Here is an 18,027-nt window from a genome sequence, read left to right as displayed (position 1 = left end):
TCGAGGATCTTTTTCAGTAACTCCGTGTCAGTGTTGTAAACTTCTCAGCTGACCTTTATTTCTTGTTTCATATGTATGAACGTCTGCATTTCTTTCTAGTACTGCATTTCCTTTTATTAATGATATTATTGCTTTGTAAATGTATGGAAATGGAAATGTCAGTATTTTTAGACTATGGAAAACAGTTCTGAATGAGTGTCTTTGTTTCTTGTTCAAGATGGCCGAAACAGCTTTTTTTTGCAATGTAAATATTCTTTTTGTATTTTTGTTGCTGGAATTTCCCCAAACAGTAATTCCATATTGTACGTATGTCTCAAATAGAGCATGGTACACTGTACATAGGAGCTCCTTGTTGACATAATGTGCTTAATTTACAGCAAACTTCATCTACATGTCATCTATATGTTGACTCCACTGGAGCTTATTGCCAACTGTAATCCGCAAAAAAATTAATAGTGTAACTTCTTCCAGTCTTCTTTTGTCTATGAATATATCTTTCTTTTCTCTATTTGTGAACACCAGGAACATAGCCTTTTTTAGATTTAAAATTAACTCATTTTGTATAAGTCACTGTGCTCAGTTATTTATTCACATAAACGCACTTCTTTCCAGTGTGTCCAGATTTCTTTCTGCATTCATTAGTGTCATGTCATCTGCACATAATATTTCTTTATCTTTCTCACTGACATCAATATTGTTTACAAATAGGTTGAACAGAAGTGGGCCAAGGACAGATCGTTGAGGCACTCCGTACTTAATATTTCCGATTTCAGATCTGCGTCCTGTTTATGTTTCCACATACTGCTTTCTGTTGCTGATGTATGATTTTATCCACTTGACTGCATGTCCACAAATAAACCTATATATTTATTATGTTTTAATCTACACAAAAAAGAACTTACCTAAAGTAAAATGCAGGGCAAATATTTTTTCATTTTTCCAATTTGTCTGCTTGTGTCTGTGTATGTGTGGATGGATATGTGTGTGTGTGCGCGAGTGTATACCTGTCCTTTTTTCCCCCTAAGGTAAGTCTTTCCGCTCCCGGGATTGGAATGACTCCTTACCCTCTCCCTTAAAACCCATATCCTTTTGTCTTTCCTTCTCCTTCCCTCTTTCCTGACGAGGCAACCGTTGTTTGCGAAAGCTAGAATTTTGTGTGTATGTTTGTGTTTGTGTGTCTATCGACCTGCCAGCGCTTTTGTTTGGTAAGTCTCATCATCTTTCTTTTTATATATATATATATATATATATATATATATATATATATATATATATATATATATATATATATATATATATATATATATATATATATATATATATATATATATGACTTACCAAATGAAAGTGCTGGCAGGTCGACAGACACACAAACGAACACAAACATACACACAAAATTCAAGCTTTCGCAACAAACTGTTGCCTCATCAGGAAAGAGGGAAGGAGAGGGAAAGACGAAAGGATGTGGGTTTTAAGGGAGAGGGTAAGGAGTCATTCCAGTCCCGGGAGCGGAAAGACTTACCTTAGGGGGAAAAAAGGACGGGTATACACTCGCGCACACACACACATATCCATCCACACATATACAGACACAAGCAGACATATTTAAAGACAAAGAGTTTTTCCTTCGTGGAATGTTTCCTTCTATTATAACTATATATATATATATATATATATATATATATATATATCTAAAAACAAAGTAGATGTGACTTACCAAATGAAAGTGCTGGCAGGTCGACAGACACACATACGAACACAAACATACACACAAAATTCAAGCTTTCGCAACAAACTGTTGCCTCATCAGGAAAGAGTATCTCCCTTAAAACCCACATCCTTTCGTCTTTCCCTCTCCTTCCCTCTTTCCTGATGAGGCAACAGTTTGTTGCGAAAGCTTGAATTTTGTGTGTATGTTTGTGTTCGTATGTGTGTCTGTCGACCTGCCAGCACTTTCATTTGGTAAGTCACATCTACTTTGTTTTTAGATATATTTTTCCTTCGTGGAATGTTTCCTTCTATTATAACTATATATATATATATATATATATATAGACCTGCCAGCACTTTCATTTGGTAAGTCACATCATCTTTGTTTTTAGGTATTATATTATATATTATTATAATTATAATAATTATAATAATAATAATAATTATTATTATTATTATAATTATAATTATTATTATTATTATTACCATAGCTTTCAAGTTTTTCAATAAGTGTAGTACTGGTAATTGCGTAAAACGCTTTAGACAAATCCAGAAACATAGCAGACACAGAGTTTCTTTTGTCTACTGCACCTGTAACAGATTCTGTAAGGACTGAGATGGCGCTTTCTGTATATTTCCCTTTTTGGAAACCATGTTGTGCTGGGATCACAATACTGTGTTTCTCCAGGAATGTGGTCAACCTACTATGCCTGAGTATCTCTAGTATTTTTGAGAAACCAAACATTAATTTTTCTGGAAATACTCCTCCTCTAAATCACCAGTTTGCAATGTCCAAAAGAGGTTTGGTTATTTCTTCATTGACATGTTTTATTAAGTAATTTGATACTTCATCATCTCCTGCACACTTTTTCGGTTTTAATTTCTGGATTATTTTTATGAGTTCTGTTTTTGTCACAGGTTCCTGGAACATTGAGAGGGATGTTTGGCAAGTGTTTTAGCATGCTTTGACCACTGATGATTTGTTTTCCCTTTTTAATATTGTAAAATATCTATAATGTTGTTCATTGCATATTAGTAGTTTTTGTCTCATCTGCAACTATGTTGTCATCAATTCTCATTGATTTAATAAAATCGTTTTTTTTTTTACACTTTTTTGGCTATATCTTTCACTGTTTATTATATCCCATGTTGTTTTACTTTTTTTGTTTGAATTTGCTATGCCTCTGTTTACTGAAATGGCTTTTGCTTCTCTTATTAATTGCCTATACTTCTTCTGATACTGTTTATATGTCTCCGTAGTCTGTGCTTGTCTGAGTTCCTTCACTCTAGTCCAGAGTTCAATTATTTCTTTTGTAATCCATTTCTTACTGTAACCCTGCTTTTCCTAATAGGTTACTTTGGGGAAGATTCCATTAGTGTGTCAAGAAATGTATCATACTTCTCATTTGTACCTTGTACTTGTATTGTTTCCATTCTTCTTCCCTCAGCATTGTTTTGAAAATGTTAATGTTTTGTGCATTGATAAACCTGGCCTCTTTCTTATCTTGCATTTCTTTGGTTTTCGAGCTTCTATTTATGTGGATGAGAATTATTAACCCATGATGGTGAAAGATTGCGGTCTGTAGAACTTCTGCTTCACATTTACTATTTTCAGTATTTGTGATTATGTTGTCAATGATGGTCTGACTGGTCAATCACTCCTGTACGTACATCTATTATTGTTTTCATCTGCATCTACATGGATACTCCTCAAATCACATTTAAGTGCCTGGCAGAGTGTTCATCGATCCACCTTCATAATTCTCTATCATTCCAATCCCATATAGCGCACAGAAAGAATGAACACCTATATCTTTCCGTATGAGCACTGATTTACCTTATTTTATCGTGGTGATCATTCCTCCCTATGTAGGTCGGTGTCAACAAAATATTTTCGCATTCGGAGGAGGAAGTTGGTGATCGGAATTTCGTGAGAAGATTCCGTCGCAACGAAAAATGCCTTTCTTTTAATGATGTCCAGCTCAAATCCTGTATCATTTCTGTGACACTCTCTCCCATATTTCGCGATAATACAAAACATGCTGCTTTTCTTTGAACTTTTTCGATATACTCCGTCAGTCCTGTCTGGTAAGTATTCCACACGGCGCAGCAATATTCTAAAAGAGGACAGACAAGCGTTGTGTAGGCAGTCTCCTTAGTAAGTCTGTTACACTCTCTCAGTGTCCTACAAGTAAAACAGTCTTTCGTTAGCCTTGGCTCAAATGGCTCTGAGCACTATGGGACGTTAGCCTTCCTCACAACATTTTCTGTGTTCCTTCCAATTTAAGTTGTTCGTAATTGTAATACCTAGGTATTTAGTTGAATTTACGGCTTTTAGATTAGACTGATTTATCGTGTAACCGAAGTTTAACGAGTTCCATTTAGGACTCATGTGGATGACCTCACACTTTTCGTTATTTAGGATTAGCTGCCACTTTTTGCACTATTCATAATCTTTTCTAAATCGTTTTGCAGTTTGTTTTGATTTTCTGATGACTTTATTAGTCGGTAAACGACAGCGTCATCTGCAAACAACCGAAGAGTGCTGCTCAGATTGTCTCCCAAATAGTTTATATAGATAAGGAACAGCAAAGGGCCTATAACACTACCTTGGGGAACGACAGAAATTACTTCTGTTTTACTCGATGACTTTCTGTCAATTACTACAACTGTGACCTCTCTGACAGGAAATCACAAATCCAGTCACATAACTGAGACGATATTCCATAAGCACGTAATTTCACTACAAGCTGCTTGTATGGTACCGTGTCAAAAGCCTTCTGGAAATCCAGAAGTACGGAATCAATCTGAAATCCCTTGTCAATAGCACTCAACACTTCATGTGAATAAAGAGCTAGTTGTGTTTCACAGGAACGATATTTTCTAAACCCATGTTGATTGCGTGTCAGGAGGTAATTCATAATGTTCGAACACAATATATGTTTGCAGAATCCTGATGCATATCGACGTTAGCGATCTGGGCCTGTAATTTAGCGGATTACTCCTACTACCTTTCTTGAATATTGGTGTGACCTGTGAAACTTTCCAGTCTTTGGGCACGGAGCTTTCGCCGAGCGAACGGTTATATATGATTGTTAAGTATGGAGCTAATGCATCAGCATACTAATTGGAATACAGTCTGGACCGGAAGACTTGGTTTCATTAAGTGATTTAAGTTGCTTCACTACTCCGAGGATATTTACTTCTACGTTACTCAAGTTGACAGCTGTTCTCGATTCTAATTCTGGAATATTTGGTTCAAATGGCTCTGAGCACTATGCGACTTAACTTCTGAGGTCATCAGTCGCGTAGAACCTAGAACTAATTAAACCTAGCTAAACTAAGGACATCACACACATCCATGCCCGAGGCAGGATTCGCACCTGCGACCGTTCGTAACGGTCGCTCGGTTCCAAACTGTAGCGCCTAGAACAGCACGGCCACTCCGGCCGACTCTGGAATATTTACTTCGTCTTTTTTTGTGAAGGCATTTTGGAAGGCTGTGTTTAGTAACTCTGCTTTGGCAGCACTGTCTTCGACAGTACCTCCATAGTCCATTTCAGAGAAGACATTATTGATTGTTTCTTGCCACTAACATACAACTTCACATACGACCAGAATCTCTTTGGATTTTCTTCCAGGTTTCGAGACGAAGTTTCGTTGTGGAAACTGTTATAAGCATCTCGCATTGAAGTCCACGCTAAATTTCGAGCTTCTGTAAAAGACTGCCAATCTCGGGGATTTTGCGTCTGTTTAAATTTTGCATGTTTGTTTCGTTGTTTCTGCAATAGTGTTTTAAACATCTTGCGTACCAAGGAGGAACAGTTCCGTCGTTTGTTAATTTATTCGGTATAAATCTCTCAATTGCTACCGATACTATTTCTTTGAATTTAAGCCACATCTGGTCTACACTTTGGAATGAGTGGAGATCGTCTCTCAGGAAGGCGTCAAGTGAATTTTTATCTGCTTTTTTGAATAGGTATATTTTTCGAGGATTTGAGGATTACAATATTCAATCTCGCTACGACAACCCTGTGTTCACTAATCCCTGAATCGGTTTTGATACTCGTTATTAACTTTAGGATTATTTGTTGCTAAGAGGTAAGTGTGTTTTCACAACCGTTTACTATTCGTGTGGGCTCATGAACTAACTGCTCGAAATAATTTTCAGAGAATGCGTTAGCACAATTTCAGATGATATTTTATGCATACTTCCGGAATTGAACATGTATTTTCGCCAACATATCGAGGGTAAATTAAAGTCACCACCAACTATTATCGAGTGGATCGGGTACGTATTTGAAAATCAAACTCAATTTTTCTTTGAACCTTTCAGCAACTGTTTCATCTGAATTGGAAGGTCGGTAAAAAGGTCCAATTATTATTTTATTCCAGTTTCCAACAACGTCGTCTGCCCATACTAACTCACTGGAAAATTCTACTTCAATTTCGCGACAAGTTAAACTACTTCTGACAGCAACAAACACGCCACCGTCGCCGGCCGAAGTGACCGTGCGGTTAAAGGCGCTGCAGTCTGGAACCGCAAGACCGCTACGGTTGCAGGTTCGAATCCTGCCTCGGGCATGGATGTTTGTGATGTCCTTAGGTTAGTTAGGTTTAAGTAATTCTAAGTTCTAGGGGACTAATGACCTCAGCAGTTGAGTCCCTTAGTGCTCAGAGCCATTTGAACCATTTGAACGCCACCGTCAACCATGTTTAGCCTATCCTTTCGGAACACCGTTAGGTTATTCGCAAAAATTTCGGCTGAGCTTATATCCGGCTTTAGCCAGCTTTCAGTGCCTATAACGATTTAAGCATCAGTGCTTTCTATTAGCGCTTGGAGCTCTGGTACTTTCCCAACACAGGTACGACAATTTACAACTGTTATACTGATGGGTCCTGTATCTACTTTCCTCCTGTGTTCAGCCTGCACCCTTTCTGACTGAAGCCCTTCTTGTGGTTTCCCGAGGCCCTCTAACCTACAAAACCGCCCATTCCATGCCACACAGCCCCTGCTACCCGTGTAGCCGCCTGCTGCGTATAGTGGACACCTGACCTATTCAGCGCAACCTGAAATCCAACCACCCTTTGGCGCAAGTCGAGGAATTTGCAGCCTACACGGTCGCAGAACCGTCTGAACCTCTGATTCAGACCCACCACTCGGCTCTGTACTAGAGGTCCATAGTCGATCCTGTCGACTACGCTGCAAATGGTTAGCTGTGCTTTCATCTTGCAAGCGAGACTGGCAGCCTTTACCACTTCTGTTAGCCGCTCGAAACCAGAGAGAATTTCTTCTGATCCAAAGTGACACGCATCATTGTTACTGACGTTAGCTGCACCCTCTGCTCTTCATGGCATCCGGGAAGACCCTTTCCACATCTTGAATGACTCCACCCGGTATGCGCACGGAGTGCACATTAGTTTTCTTATCCTTCTTGTCAACCAAGTCCATAAGGGGCCCCATAATGTGCATAACGTGGAGCTCCCAACTACCAATAATCCCAATCCCACCCTCTGCAATTGCCCGGATCATGTAGGCAGAGAGGTTTCCTCTGAAACAGGACAGGTGACAGCATCTGGCTCAGCGACAGTATAATAATAAGAATGTCGTGTGAAGAGGGCCTCCTGTCGGGTAGACCACTCGCCTGGTGCAAGTCTTTCGATTTGACGCCACTTCGGCGACTTGCGCGTCGATGGGGATGAAATGATGATGATTAGGACAACACAATACCCAGTCCCTGAGTCGAGAAAATCTCTGACCCAGCCAGGAATTGAGCCCGGTCCCTTAGGATTGACAGTCTGTTGCGCTGACCACTTTTTTTTTTTTTTTTTTTTTTTTAAATCTCATTTTGTTCGTTTTCGTTTGTTGTATCTGCTCTGGGCGGACGTCTAAAGACACCCGTTTCAGTTCGTTGTTGATCCATTAACTCAGTTTTTTTTATTACAGAGGGCAGTTAGCCCTCTGACCGATCACGCTGAGCTACCGTGCCGGTGCCACTCAGCTACCGGGGGTGGACTCAGTGACAGTGTCAGCCACAGACAGCACCTGGAACCTGTTTGTCAGACAAACCATCTGGGAAGTCTTTCGCCGCCTGCTTCGCCCTGGGGCGACATCCCACTCGACCACAGGTGAGGGATCAGCCTCAGTGCAGGCAGTAACTGAGTTGGCCACTGGTGAGGACCGACTGGAGGACTCGGAAGTGCTGGACGTCCGTTGGATCCCCATGGCTGGTCCACAACAGTGGTGCCGATCCACTGCAGCCTCAAGCTGTGTAACCGAAACCATCACAGCCTGAAGCTGAGAGCGAAGTGTCACCAACTCGGTTGGCATCCGCACCCAGCAATCGTAGTCCCTGTCCATACTGAAGACCATGGAAAGCTAAACTATGCAGATAAACGGATTATCGGCATGTGCTGAGCAACTCTACTTTAGACCCTGACGAAAACGCAGGAACTGTGTCTAATAGTACGCAGATATTCAAAAACCTAACTACTGAAGCACACTAAATAATTCGCCCCTGATTATGAACTTGTAATATGTCACAAAATCGGTTTACCTTCTGACGCCAATGAAAACGCCAGTGGCTATTAGATATTAAATTTACACGCAGAAACTCAAGAAACTAAACTATTAAAGCATACAGATAATAAAATAAAATTCGCTCCTGGATAGGACCTTGTAAATGTCACAAAAGCGGTTACTTCCCTGTTGCTGCGTCTGTCTAGGTTGGCTACTACTGCCTGTCTTACACTGTAATAATGTCTCTATCAATTTTTGTTTTGGTTTTGATGCTGTACCCATATCTGTGTTATAGTCTTCACACATTACATCTTTCATTTTAATCTCCAGTAATGATTTTTCCAGTTTTTTCAGAAATGTTGCAATATTACCACTTGGGGACCAGTATTCACAGATAATTCTGAGATCTTCATTCATTATGCCAGTAATTTCAAAATCTTTTTCAATGCAAGCTGGAAGGTTTACATATTTACAGTATTCAGTATCATGTAGACTTCCAATTTTCATCTTGTATATAGCAACACCTCCTCCTTTATGTTTTGACTTACAGGAATAGTCAATCAAATCATAGTCTTTTATAATGAGGCTGCTAAGTTCTGGTACTGTGTGGAGATTTTAATGTTGATTTTCTGAGCCATAGCCTTGACAGAGAAAAGTTCTTAAATACTGCAGCCTAATAATAACTGTCTAAATGCTATCTCTCCAACACATGCAACAAAAACTAGTGGCACTTTCCTGGCTCAAGTATGTGTAAACATGGACGTGCATACATTAGAAATCTTTGAGACCAGTTGCAGTGACCACCTTTTGTAATTACTAACAATACCTGTAAATCTCATTTCAAACAGTATGCAAAACATGATCCATAAAAGGGGTTATAGTTAGAGAAATACTGGACACTTCAAGTATCTAAAAACTGAACAATCTTGCAGAGAAGTATATGACACCTTTATTACCAGTGATGAGGATGATGATGATGATTTTTGGTTTGTGGGCGCTCAACTGTGCGCATCAGCACCTGTACATATTTCCAATCTGTACGCAGTCCAATCTGGCCACTTTTCGTAAATGGTGATGGAATGATGAGGGCAACACAAACACCCAATCCTGGGGCAGGTAAAACCCCAACCCAGCTGGGAATCGAACACGGGACCCCATGATCCAGAGGTTGCAACACTAGCTGCTAGACCATGAGGTGCAGACGTATTGCCAATGAGAAGATGGAAACATTTTTCGACGTTTCCAAGGATAATTTTGATATAGCTTTTCCAAAAAGGAAAGTGACTCCCAGAAAGACTGACAGCTTTAAAATGTGGATTACATCAGGCATTAGAGTGTCCTGTAATAGGAAGTGGGAACTTTTTCTGCTCTCAAAAACTGACAGCAATCCAGAATTTCTTAGTTATTTAAAAAAAATACAAGTTAGTTTTGAAACGTCTAATAAAAAGGCAGAATTACATTAAATGACAAGTGAAATCATCCATGAAAACTAAGTTGATTATTTTTAAATGCTGCTTCAATTCACAGCAGTTTACCACACAATATTGATCAACAACAAACGTTATGAATTCTACTTTAGCCACTAATACACTTTATCTGTGTTTGTTCCTCAGTTCCGATAGTACACTGAGATTTTTTGTGTCACGTTTGTTATAATCTCGCTTACACAGTTCAGTACCTGGGTGTAGACTACATGACTTGACGTAACGTCCAGTACGACGCTGACGGTGACGTTCCTTGACGGCTCGTTCACGGCTAGTGTCGTAGAAGGTGATTCCGGGTGACGTGTCTTGTTAATCGGTCTACTAAGAGGAGATTATTATTTTGGACATATTTTCAGTTCTTGTGAGAACACTTACCGCAAACAGATCGTCAGGTATCACACGGAAAGAAATTAACGGCCGTCTGGGTCCAAGAGGTCGGGGAAGAAAGGAATGTTTCTCAGAAGACTTTAACACAAGAAGAATGTACAATTCCACTCACTGGAGTAAGTGAAAAGACATAAATTTTATCGAAATCTGTCGGCCCTCGGGGGTAATGTGGCAACATCGGTGGAAGGAATGGGTCAACTCATAGACCATAACGATGGTCTATGGTAGAGATGGGCTAAACTGCGATTTTCCGATATCAGTGATTTCTGTGAATGCTACTTTTGAGTATCTGTTATTCTTAACTGTGATTTGTCGCAGTAATATAGAGAACACTATCTAGTATCTATGGGTCAAGTATTCGAACATCCTTGGAAGTGTATCAAAAATATCTCTGCTGTGTTTTGTATACAATACACTCTCAAAAGAGCATGTTGAACGTTAGACTGTTGGTGACTTGTCGTAAAGTGTGTTCTGATTGTAGTTCTGCTGGGGCGAGATGGAGGAAGCAGATGAGGAAAATACAAGGGCGAGTTGCTTTATTCGTATTTCCTACATTGTGTATATATGTATAAAATCCTATCGCTTACAATCTGAAAAAAAGGCAGAATGTAGTTCACAAACAGATGATATATTAGCTGAATAAAGTTTTAATTTACGCCCAAGCACCCATATAAAAGCAGTTGTATAAATGTAACGAAACGGTCATTTTAGTGTCTCATGTAAAGATACAGAATTTGAAAGTAATCGTGAGTTTGAATTTATTTGCTCTTTAAATTACACTTTGTGCAGTTGTGTATTGGTAACATACGACCAGTCATTATGCTTATACATTATAGGATTCAGACATATAATAGTCGGCACAGTATGCACGTATATTACATGGAATGTCCGTCAACACTTTTGATGATTTACTGTACATATGGAGGTTTTGTAAGCTCTGATGATATTGCTAACGCATGATGATATTTTTCGTAGTTTTGTCAAAATTATATAGTCATGAGTTGCATGCCAGACATTTAACATCAGCGCGTTGATTACACATATACTCTTAGTTGGAGCTTCAGTATATTCGTTTTACACGCTAAATTAGTTCAATTTTGCAGGGCAAATCCTTCCCAGTGTTGATGCTTCATAGATTTGTTGACCGTTGTTGTATTGGTTCCTAAGTACTGATTTTCATTTTCATAAATGTGCAATATATATGAAAGACACCACAATTATTTACTGTTTCTTGAGTTGTGTGTGTGAATGGTCGCATTGGTTTTAGTTTTGTGGGGTCTTTGAAGGCAGTCACAAAGATTTAAAATTGTAGTCATGGGAAATACTTTGTGACAGTGGCTAGAGTGGCTGTGAAAAAATTGGACTGTGTAACAATTAGGGCTTCGTACAGTATTATTTTTGTCCTTGTTACCGTAAAAATCTAAGTGCATTTTTTAAATAAAAATTAGAAAATTCTTTTTGTTCTTTGGTGGTGGAATTTCCTCCACACTGTGGCTCTGTGTTGCTTGTATACAGTGTGTTCCAGGAGGATGGTCACTATTCAGGAGGATAATATGAACGATCATTTGATCCAAAACATTCTAGTAAACATGGGCTCGAAAATGGATACCTAAAGAGCTATGAGGATGTCATCATCTTTGATACTGTGAAACAAATCTCTTCTGCTGCAAGATATTTACTTTCCATATTTTGACAGGTGGTAGTATAAACGAAACAAGAAGAAATGTGTCTAATTTATGCACTCTAAAGTGCATAGCTCAAGGGCTATAAGCACTTTTCTATCTTTGCTGCTGTGAAACGTTTCTTCACTGAACAACTGCTCATAGTTCTTAGGTAGGCATTTTTGAGCCTATGTTTACTAGAAAATTTCTTCTTGTTTTGGTTCATACTACATAATCCAAAAGCATTCCACCTCATAATGTTAGACACGTCTTCAATGCAATCATTACTTGATTTTAAAATCTTAAAAAATAACTCAGCAAGCTAAGCTGTTTGTAAAATATTAGAACATGGAAATTAAGCATGGAAAAGTGCCTTAGACCACTACCTGATGCCTGTATATCTCTCTTTATGTTGGATCCAAGAATTTTACAACTGGTGGGTACCATCTGTATTGGATGGTGGTTTTGTGGATAACTTCTGCTACTCTTCTTGTAGACAATGTTACACATGGGTCCTTCTAACCCATGGGCACAGTTTTTTGTTTGATGGATTGAAAAGTGCTAACACAGATACAAGTTTTTTATACAGTTTGATTGGAATTCCTTCAAGATCTGGAGCTTTGTCCAAATTTAGCTGTTTCACCATGTCCCTGAGTGTCTATGTCATTTCTCTTTTCAGTTGTATGAAGAATAAAGAGGGGCAGTATTCTCGAATTTTGCATTATAAAGGAACATTTTAAAGCGAAGATTATCATTTCTACTATTGTTTTTCCACTCTTGAGAGTAGACACTTGACACAACATTTGATCCCACTGACAGCTTTTATATATGAGCAGAATTTCTTTTTCTTCTGTGAGAGATCATTCCGATAAGATGCAGCTACAGTGCCCATTGAATGTTTCACGTATTGCCCTTTTGACAGCTAAATTTGTTTGATTTTGCATCTCTCTATTTACAGTCTCTTGCTTTGTTTTACACCTATTGTGCAGAATGAATGCAGCCTTGTGGCACTGCATGCTTATAACATGCTAAGAAAAGTCCACAACTGGAACAGAGATTAATGGAGAAACATTCTAGTGATGATGTGAGCTGCAAGGAAGGAAAATCCATTGATCTAAATGACTTTGACATATGGCAGATTTGTATGGCCCAGCACCTCGACCAACTAGGCATCTTGGAAACTGTAAGGCTACATGGCTATTTGCATGCTACTATTGTGAACGTTTGTGGAAAGTGGTTAAAGGATGGTGAAACCTCAAGTAGGAAGCAAGATGTTGGAGGTCTGTGCCTCATATAATAACGTGGAGGCTTAAAAACTCTATGTGCCAGATGTGACGAAAACGTATAATTACAGTTAGCTCAGGATCATCGAGATTAGACTCTGGGTCAATGGAAACATTTCACCAGGTTGTGCGAATCATCTTTCTTGCTACACCAGGTTGGTGATCATCCATGCAAATGGCTGCATGAAATGTGTGTCGTGTCAGAGTTGCACGTCAGTGGGGGAAGTATTATGCTATGGGGGACATTTGCCTGGGCTTCCATAGGACCTGTGGTAGTGACTGAAGGCACCATGAGAGATGTGGACTACATGAACAGCTGTCCTCCTTTACATGTACATCTTTACCAGTTCACTGAAACTGAAATTTTTATTTTTGTTTTTATTGCTCTTGATTGGCTAAAAATAACAAATGCATGTAACTTCATGGTGCTTGTGTTGTTGAAAAATGAGACTGTGAAGGTCATACTGCATCACTAAGTTTTATGTTGCATTTGTCTATGTGTAACTAGCGGGCGATTGAAATGGACAGAGTTAGTGCATCTCCCACCAATTGTGCGATGTGGTCCGTCATTCGGTCTGACAACGAATTACATGGGATACATGTGTGAGAATGGTGTGGTATCAAAAATTTGTTGTGAGGCTCGCATGAAACCCCAAAGGTCTCCAAAACAAACGGTGCAGAATTATTACTGAAGGACGCATCCTCCTTCATGACAATGACCAACCACATTTTGTGAATCAAACGAAAGAGAGTTTTCAGAGTTCTACCTATGGTCCAGATTTGGCACCAATCAACTTTCATCTGTTCCCAAACATGCAGGTATGGCTGGCTAATCAGCACTTCATGACCAACAATGAACTCAAGGAAAGTGTCTACAACTGTCTGAAGCACCAGGTGGCACTCTTCTGCAGGAAGGGAAGCTGACTTCATAGTAAGAGACGTTTTCCAATTGAGTAGTGAATATTTTGAGAAGTAGTATAAGTGTGGATTGTGTATAAAAAAGAAATTAATTAGCCCATTGGAGTTTAGTTTATGAATGGCCCTCATACTTAAGTAACCATTCATTGATAACATTGTTATAAGTAGTTTTCAGAGAAGACATTTCATATTGTTTTGATGGATGTCTACCCATGCCCACCACTTGCAAGTCTAATTATGCCAGTCAAGTGTTGGATGATCAAAGTCTCCTCCTGTGATGACAGTATGATTGGGAAACTTATGTATGAGTGAGCTGAGGTTTTCTCTAAAATAATTTGTGAGTGTTAGTGCTTGGCAATAGGCTGACCCAATTTTATGTTCACCATTGCCACTGAGTCTTGCCCAGAGAATCTCGCATTTAGCTTTACCTTCCATCTCAGTGAATTTGGTTCTTTTGTCTGCACTACCTCCATTTCCCATTAGCCTGCTTAATCAATATACTGTGCACATAAGTTTACCCAAAAAAAGTCACAGTAGTCAACCAAACAATGGAAAATCCAGAAAGGAATGTAACAATATTATGAGAAGGAAAGTTGCCACTCACCATATAGCAGAAATGTCTTTCTTCCCTCCCTTGGGGAACATGTCTGGGGTGTTATTGGGAATCTTCTGCATTCTGTCGCTGACGTAAGACCAATCACCTTTGTTTTTTGCTCCCATTCCCTTTCTTTGTTTCCCTTCTCATATTCCTCCGCTTTGGTTTTTGAGGTTTCTCCTTTTCTTCATACTCCGTGTGCGCTCCTGAAGTCTGGCTCACGCATCTGTCGCATAACAGGTGACTGGGTAACATGTAATTCCCAACCCCGGGTCAACAGTTAGGGTTCGCACATACCCTCCTGGTACAGGCCAGGCCCAGGGAGGGGTGATGGCCTGAGCTGCAACCTTCCCAAATTGCCAATTGGCCCCTCTGTTAGGTGTTCAGGAGGTGTGACCTGAGGTGTGAACAATCACCTAAGGCAGGTGCACCTCATTGTGAAGAGGGCCGCCGCAGCTGGAAGGAGCGAGCCGCCGGAGATGCTGGCAGTCGTGGGGGATTTCCTCATAAAGAGTCAATCAATGTCTACAAAACATAAATGTAATGGGGCTAATGATTCAAAGAGCCTTCCCGCTGCACCACGGTTCCTCGTGGTCGCACATACTGAAGACGGACAGTCCTTTGCCACGGTAAATCTGTTTATTATTCAGAAAAGTGTTAATGCAATTCCTGGCCTGTGAAATCCTGCTCTCATTTACGGAATGGCACTTTGCTTTTGGAGACTACTTCTGATTCTCAAGCACAACAATTGCTTGCTGCCTCACTTCTCCACAGCTACACTGTTTGTATCGAGGCCCATAGACCTTTGAGTTCTTCATGTAGTGTAATCTACACCAGGCTGCTTGATGCTCTAACCGAGGCCGAAATCCAGTCTTACCTCTCTGATCGGGGTGTCGTTGCCATCCATTGTGTAATGAAAAAAGTATATTCCTCCTTAGTGCCCGCCCGCACTCTTTTGCTCACTTTTGATGGAGTGGTGGGTGCTGCCGCCCAAGATCAAAGCTGGCTATGAAATTATCACAGTCCAGCTGTACATTCCGAACCTGATGTACTGCTACCAGTGTCATTGTTTCAACCACACTAGAACGTCATGTCAACACCCAGCCAAATTTGTAACCTGTTGTAGGGATGTACATGAGGGCGATTGTCCACCTCCTTCTCCCCTCTGTATCAACTGCAATGGTGGCCATGCCGCCTCCTTTCGGGATTGTCCCGTGTATATTGATGAGTGGACTGTCCAAGATCTGGATAAAGGAAAGTGTGCCTTACCCAGTTGCTCGCAAGTTACTGGCTAGTCGCAAACCCTGTGTTCTTCCATATGCACCTATAGTTCCGTTCTTGTTACATCTTGCTTCATGAAGGACCTGGTCACACAGATATGTGACCTCAAATTCAGCTCTAAGGTTGTGAAACCACCCAGTGTCAAGGTAGCATCGCCGTCCCCTGTCCAGCTGTGCAACAGACCATCAAATTCTCGCCTCAAGAAGTGAAGCCACCAGCTACACAACCGGTAGGCCGGAAAGGACAGAAAGAGTACTACTGTGTAGACTTTCTCTGTCTCTCCAGCCTAACAACACCCGAGTCTTCCTCTAACCTGATAGCCTCGAAGAAGTCCACCAAAGTCAAACGGTCTTCTCCTTCGCCTACTCGAAGATCCTCTTCGACGGTGTCGCCACGTCATATCCTTGCCCAGCTGGCCCCCGTGTCACCAGTGCATGCAACCAACCATTTTTCTGCATTGGACTCTGCACACCAACAGCAGAAGAAAGCCGATACTTCTGTGGATTTCATGGAGCAGGATCCTCCTGCCTTTGTGCCCTGCAGCAGCAAGTCTTTGCAGGCTGGCGCTCGTCAGCCACAGAGATTACTCCTCTTCATTTTTTCCCCATCATGACTCTCGACCAGTGGAATGTTTGCAGCCTTCTATCCAATAAGGAGTATTTACGGCTGGTTTTAGAATCACAGGGTCCACTTTTACTCTGCCTTCAGGAAACAAAATTGCGTCCTCATGACTGCCTTGAGCTCTTGCATTTCTTCCCGGTCTCTTTTGACCTTTCACTGTTCCCTCGCCGCCACCCCCCACCCTCCTCCACTCTACCCCCACCCTACCCCCACCCATCTCATGGGGGAGTCATGTTGCCCATACAGGATGACGTTCACAGTCAACCCATCTCCCTGACTACCCATCCTCAAGCTGTTGCAGTTTGCCTTTTCCCTCGCTTAATGTTTTCCCTTTGTACCATTTACACCCCTCAGTCATTCGATGTCACAAGGGTAAACTTTGTTCAGCTTATTGGGCAGCAACCTCCCCCATTTTTGCTACTCGGTGACTTTAATGCGCATCATCCCCTTTGGGGTTCTCCCAGGACCTTTCAGAGAGTTGTCCTCTTGGCTGACCTTCTTAACCAACTTAACCTGTTTTGCCTTAATTCTGGAGCACCCAATTTCCTTTCCGACTACTCGCATACCTATTCCCATTTGAACCTGTCCTTGTGCACTGCCCAGCTTGCCTATCATATTGAGTGTCCGTTCTTTCTGACACCTACTCATGGGACCATTTTCTGCGTGCTATCCATTTTCTGACTCGTACCACATCTGTGTGCACGCCCAATGGCAGCTTTACTCCTACCTGGCAACCTTCACAGAACACGATTTCTCCATTTGTGATGACCAGGTGGAAGATCTCACAAACATTATCCTTACTGCCGCAGAATGTTCTTCCATTCCTCACACTTCCTCTTTACCATGAAGTGTCCCATTCCTGTGGTGCAATAAGGCATGCCGTGACACAATTCACACACGGAGATGTGCTCTCTGCGTTTATAATGGCTATCCTGCAATGGCAAACTGCATTCATTATAAACAGATGCATGCAAAGCGTCCTTTGGCACACCAAAGAGCCAGCTGGATTTCATTCACTAGTTCATTTAACAGTTCCACCTCTTCCCATGCCATATGGGCCAACCTCCTATGACTCTCTGGGACCAAGATCCATTCCCAATTTCTGGCCTGACGATGTTATTGTGGACCCTATTGGTATCTCCAACACCTTGGGCCACCATTTTGCATAAGTTTTGAGCTCATCTCACTATCACCCTGCCTTCCTCCATCAGAAACGAGTGGAGAAGGGACGGGTGATATCTTTCTCTTCTCCAAATCGTGAGTGCTTCAATGCCGCATTTACTATGAGGAAGCTAGATCATGCTCTGAGTTCATTCCGATCCTCCGCCCCAGGGCCAGATGCCATCCGCATTCAGATGTTGCAGCACCTTCCTCTTGCGGGCAGGCACTTTCTTATTACCACGTATAACTGCATATGGCCAGAGGGCACATTTCCCGGATGCTGGCATGAAGCCACCGTCATAACCACACCTAAGCCTGGTAAGGACAAAAACCTTCCTTCTAGCTACTGCCCCATCTCTCTTACCAGCTGCGTTTTCAAGGTGACAGGATGTATGATTCATGTCCG

General features: G+C 41.0%; 1 protein-coding gene across 2 annotated transcripts in view; it reads left to right on the top strand.

Annotated features, from left to right (window-relative positions):
- The first annotated feature begins 10,470 nt into the window (after positions 1-10,470).
- Positions 10,471-18,027, top strand: part of LOC126175493 (ribosomal RNA processing protein 36 homolog) — an 86,658-nt gene continuing 79,101 nt past the window's right edge. Inside the window, exon 1 of one of the 2 annotated variants that reach the window (XM_049922318.1) lies at positions 10,471-10,627. In XM_049922318.1, coding sequence (XP_049778275.1) covers positions 10,598-10,627 — 30 coding nt within the window. In that variant the 5' untranslated portion in view covers positions 10,471-10,597. The remainder of the gene's footprint in view (positions 10,628-18,027) is intronic. The other variant, XM_049922326.1, reaches the window with a different exon arrangement.

This window comes from Schistocerca cancellata, chromosome 1, assembly GCF_023864275.1.
Source record: "Schistocerca cancellata isolate TAMUIC-IGC-003103 chromosome 1, iqSchCanc2.1, whole genome shotgun sequence".
NCBI lineage: Eukaryota > Metazoa > Arthropoda > Insecta > Orthoptera > Acrididae > Schistocerca > Schistocerca cancellata.
The sequence above is the reverse complement of the archived record's forward strand: the minus strand, read 5'-3'. Positions and strand labels throughout refer to the sequence as shown.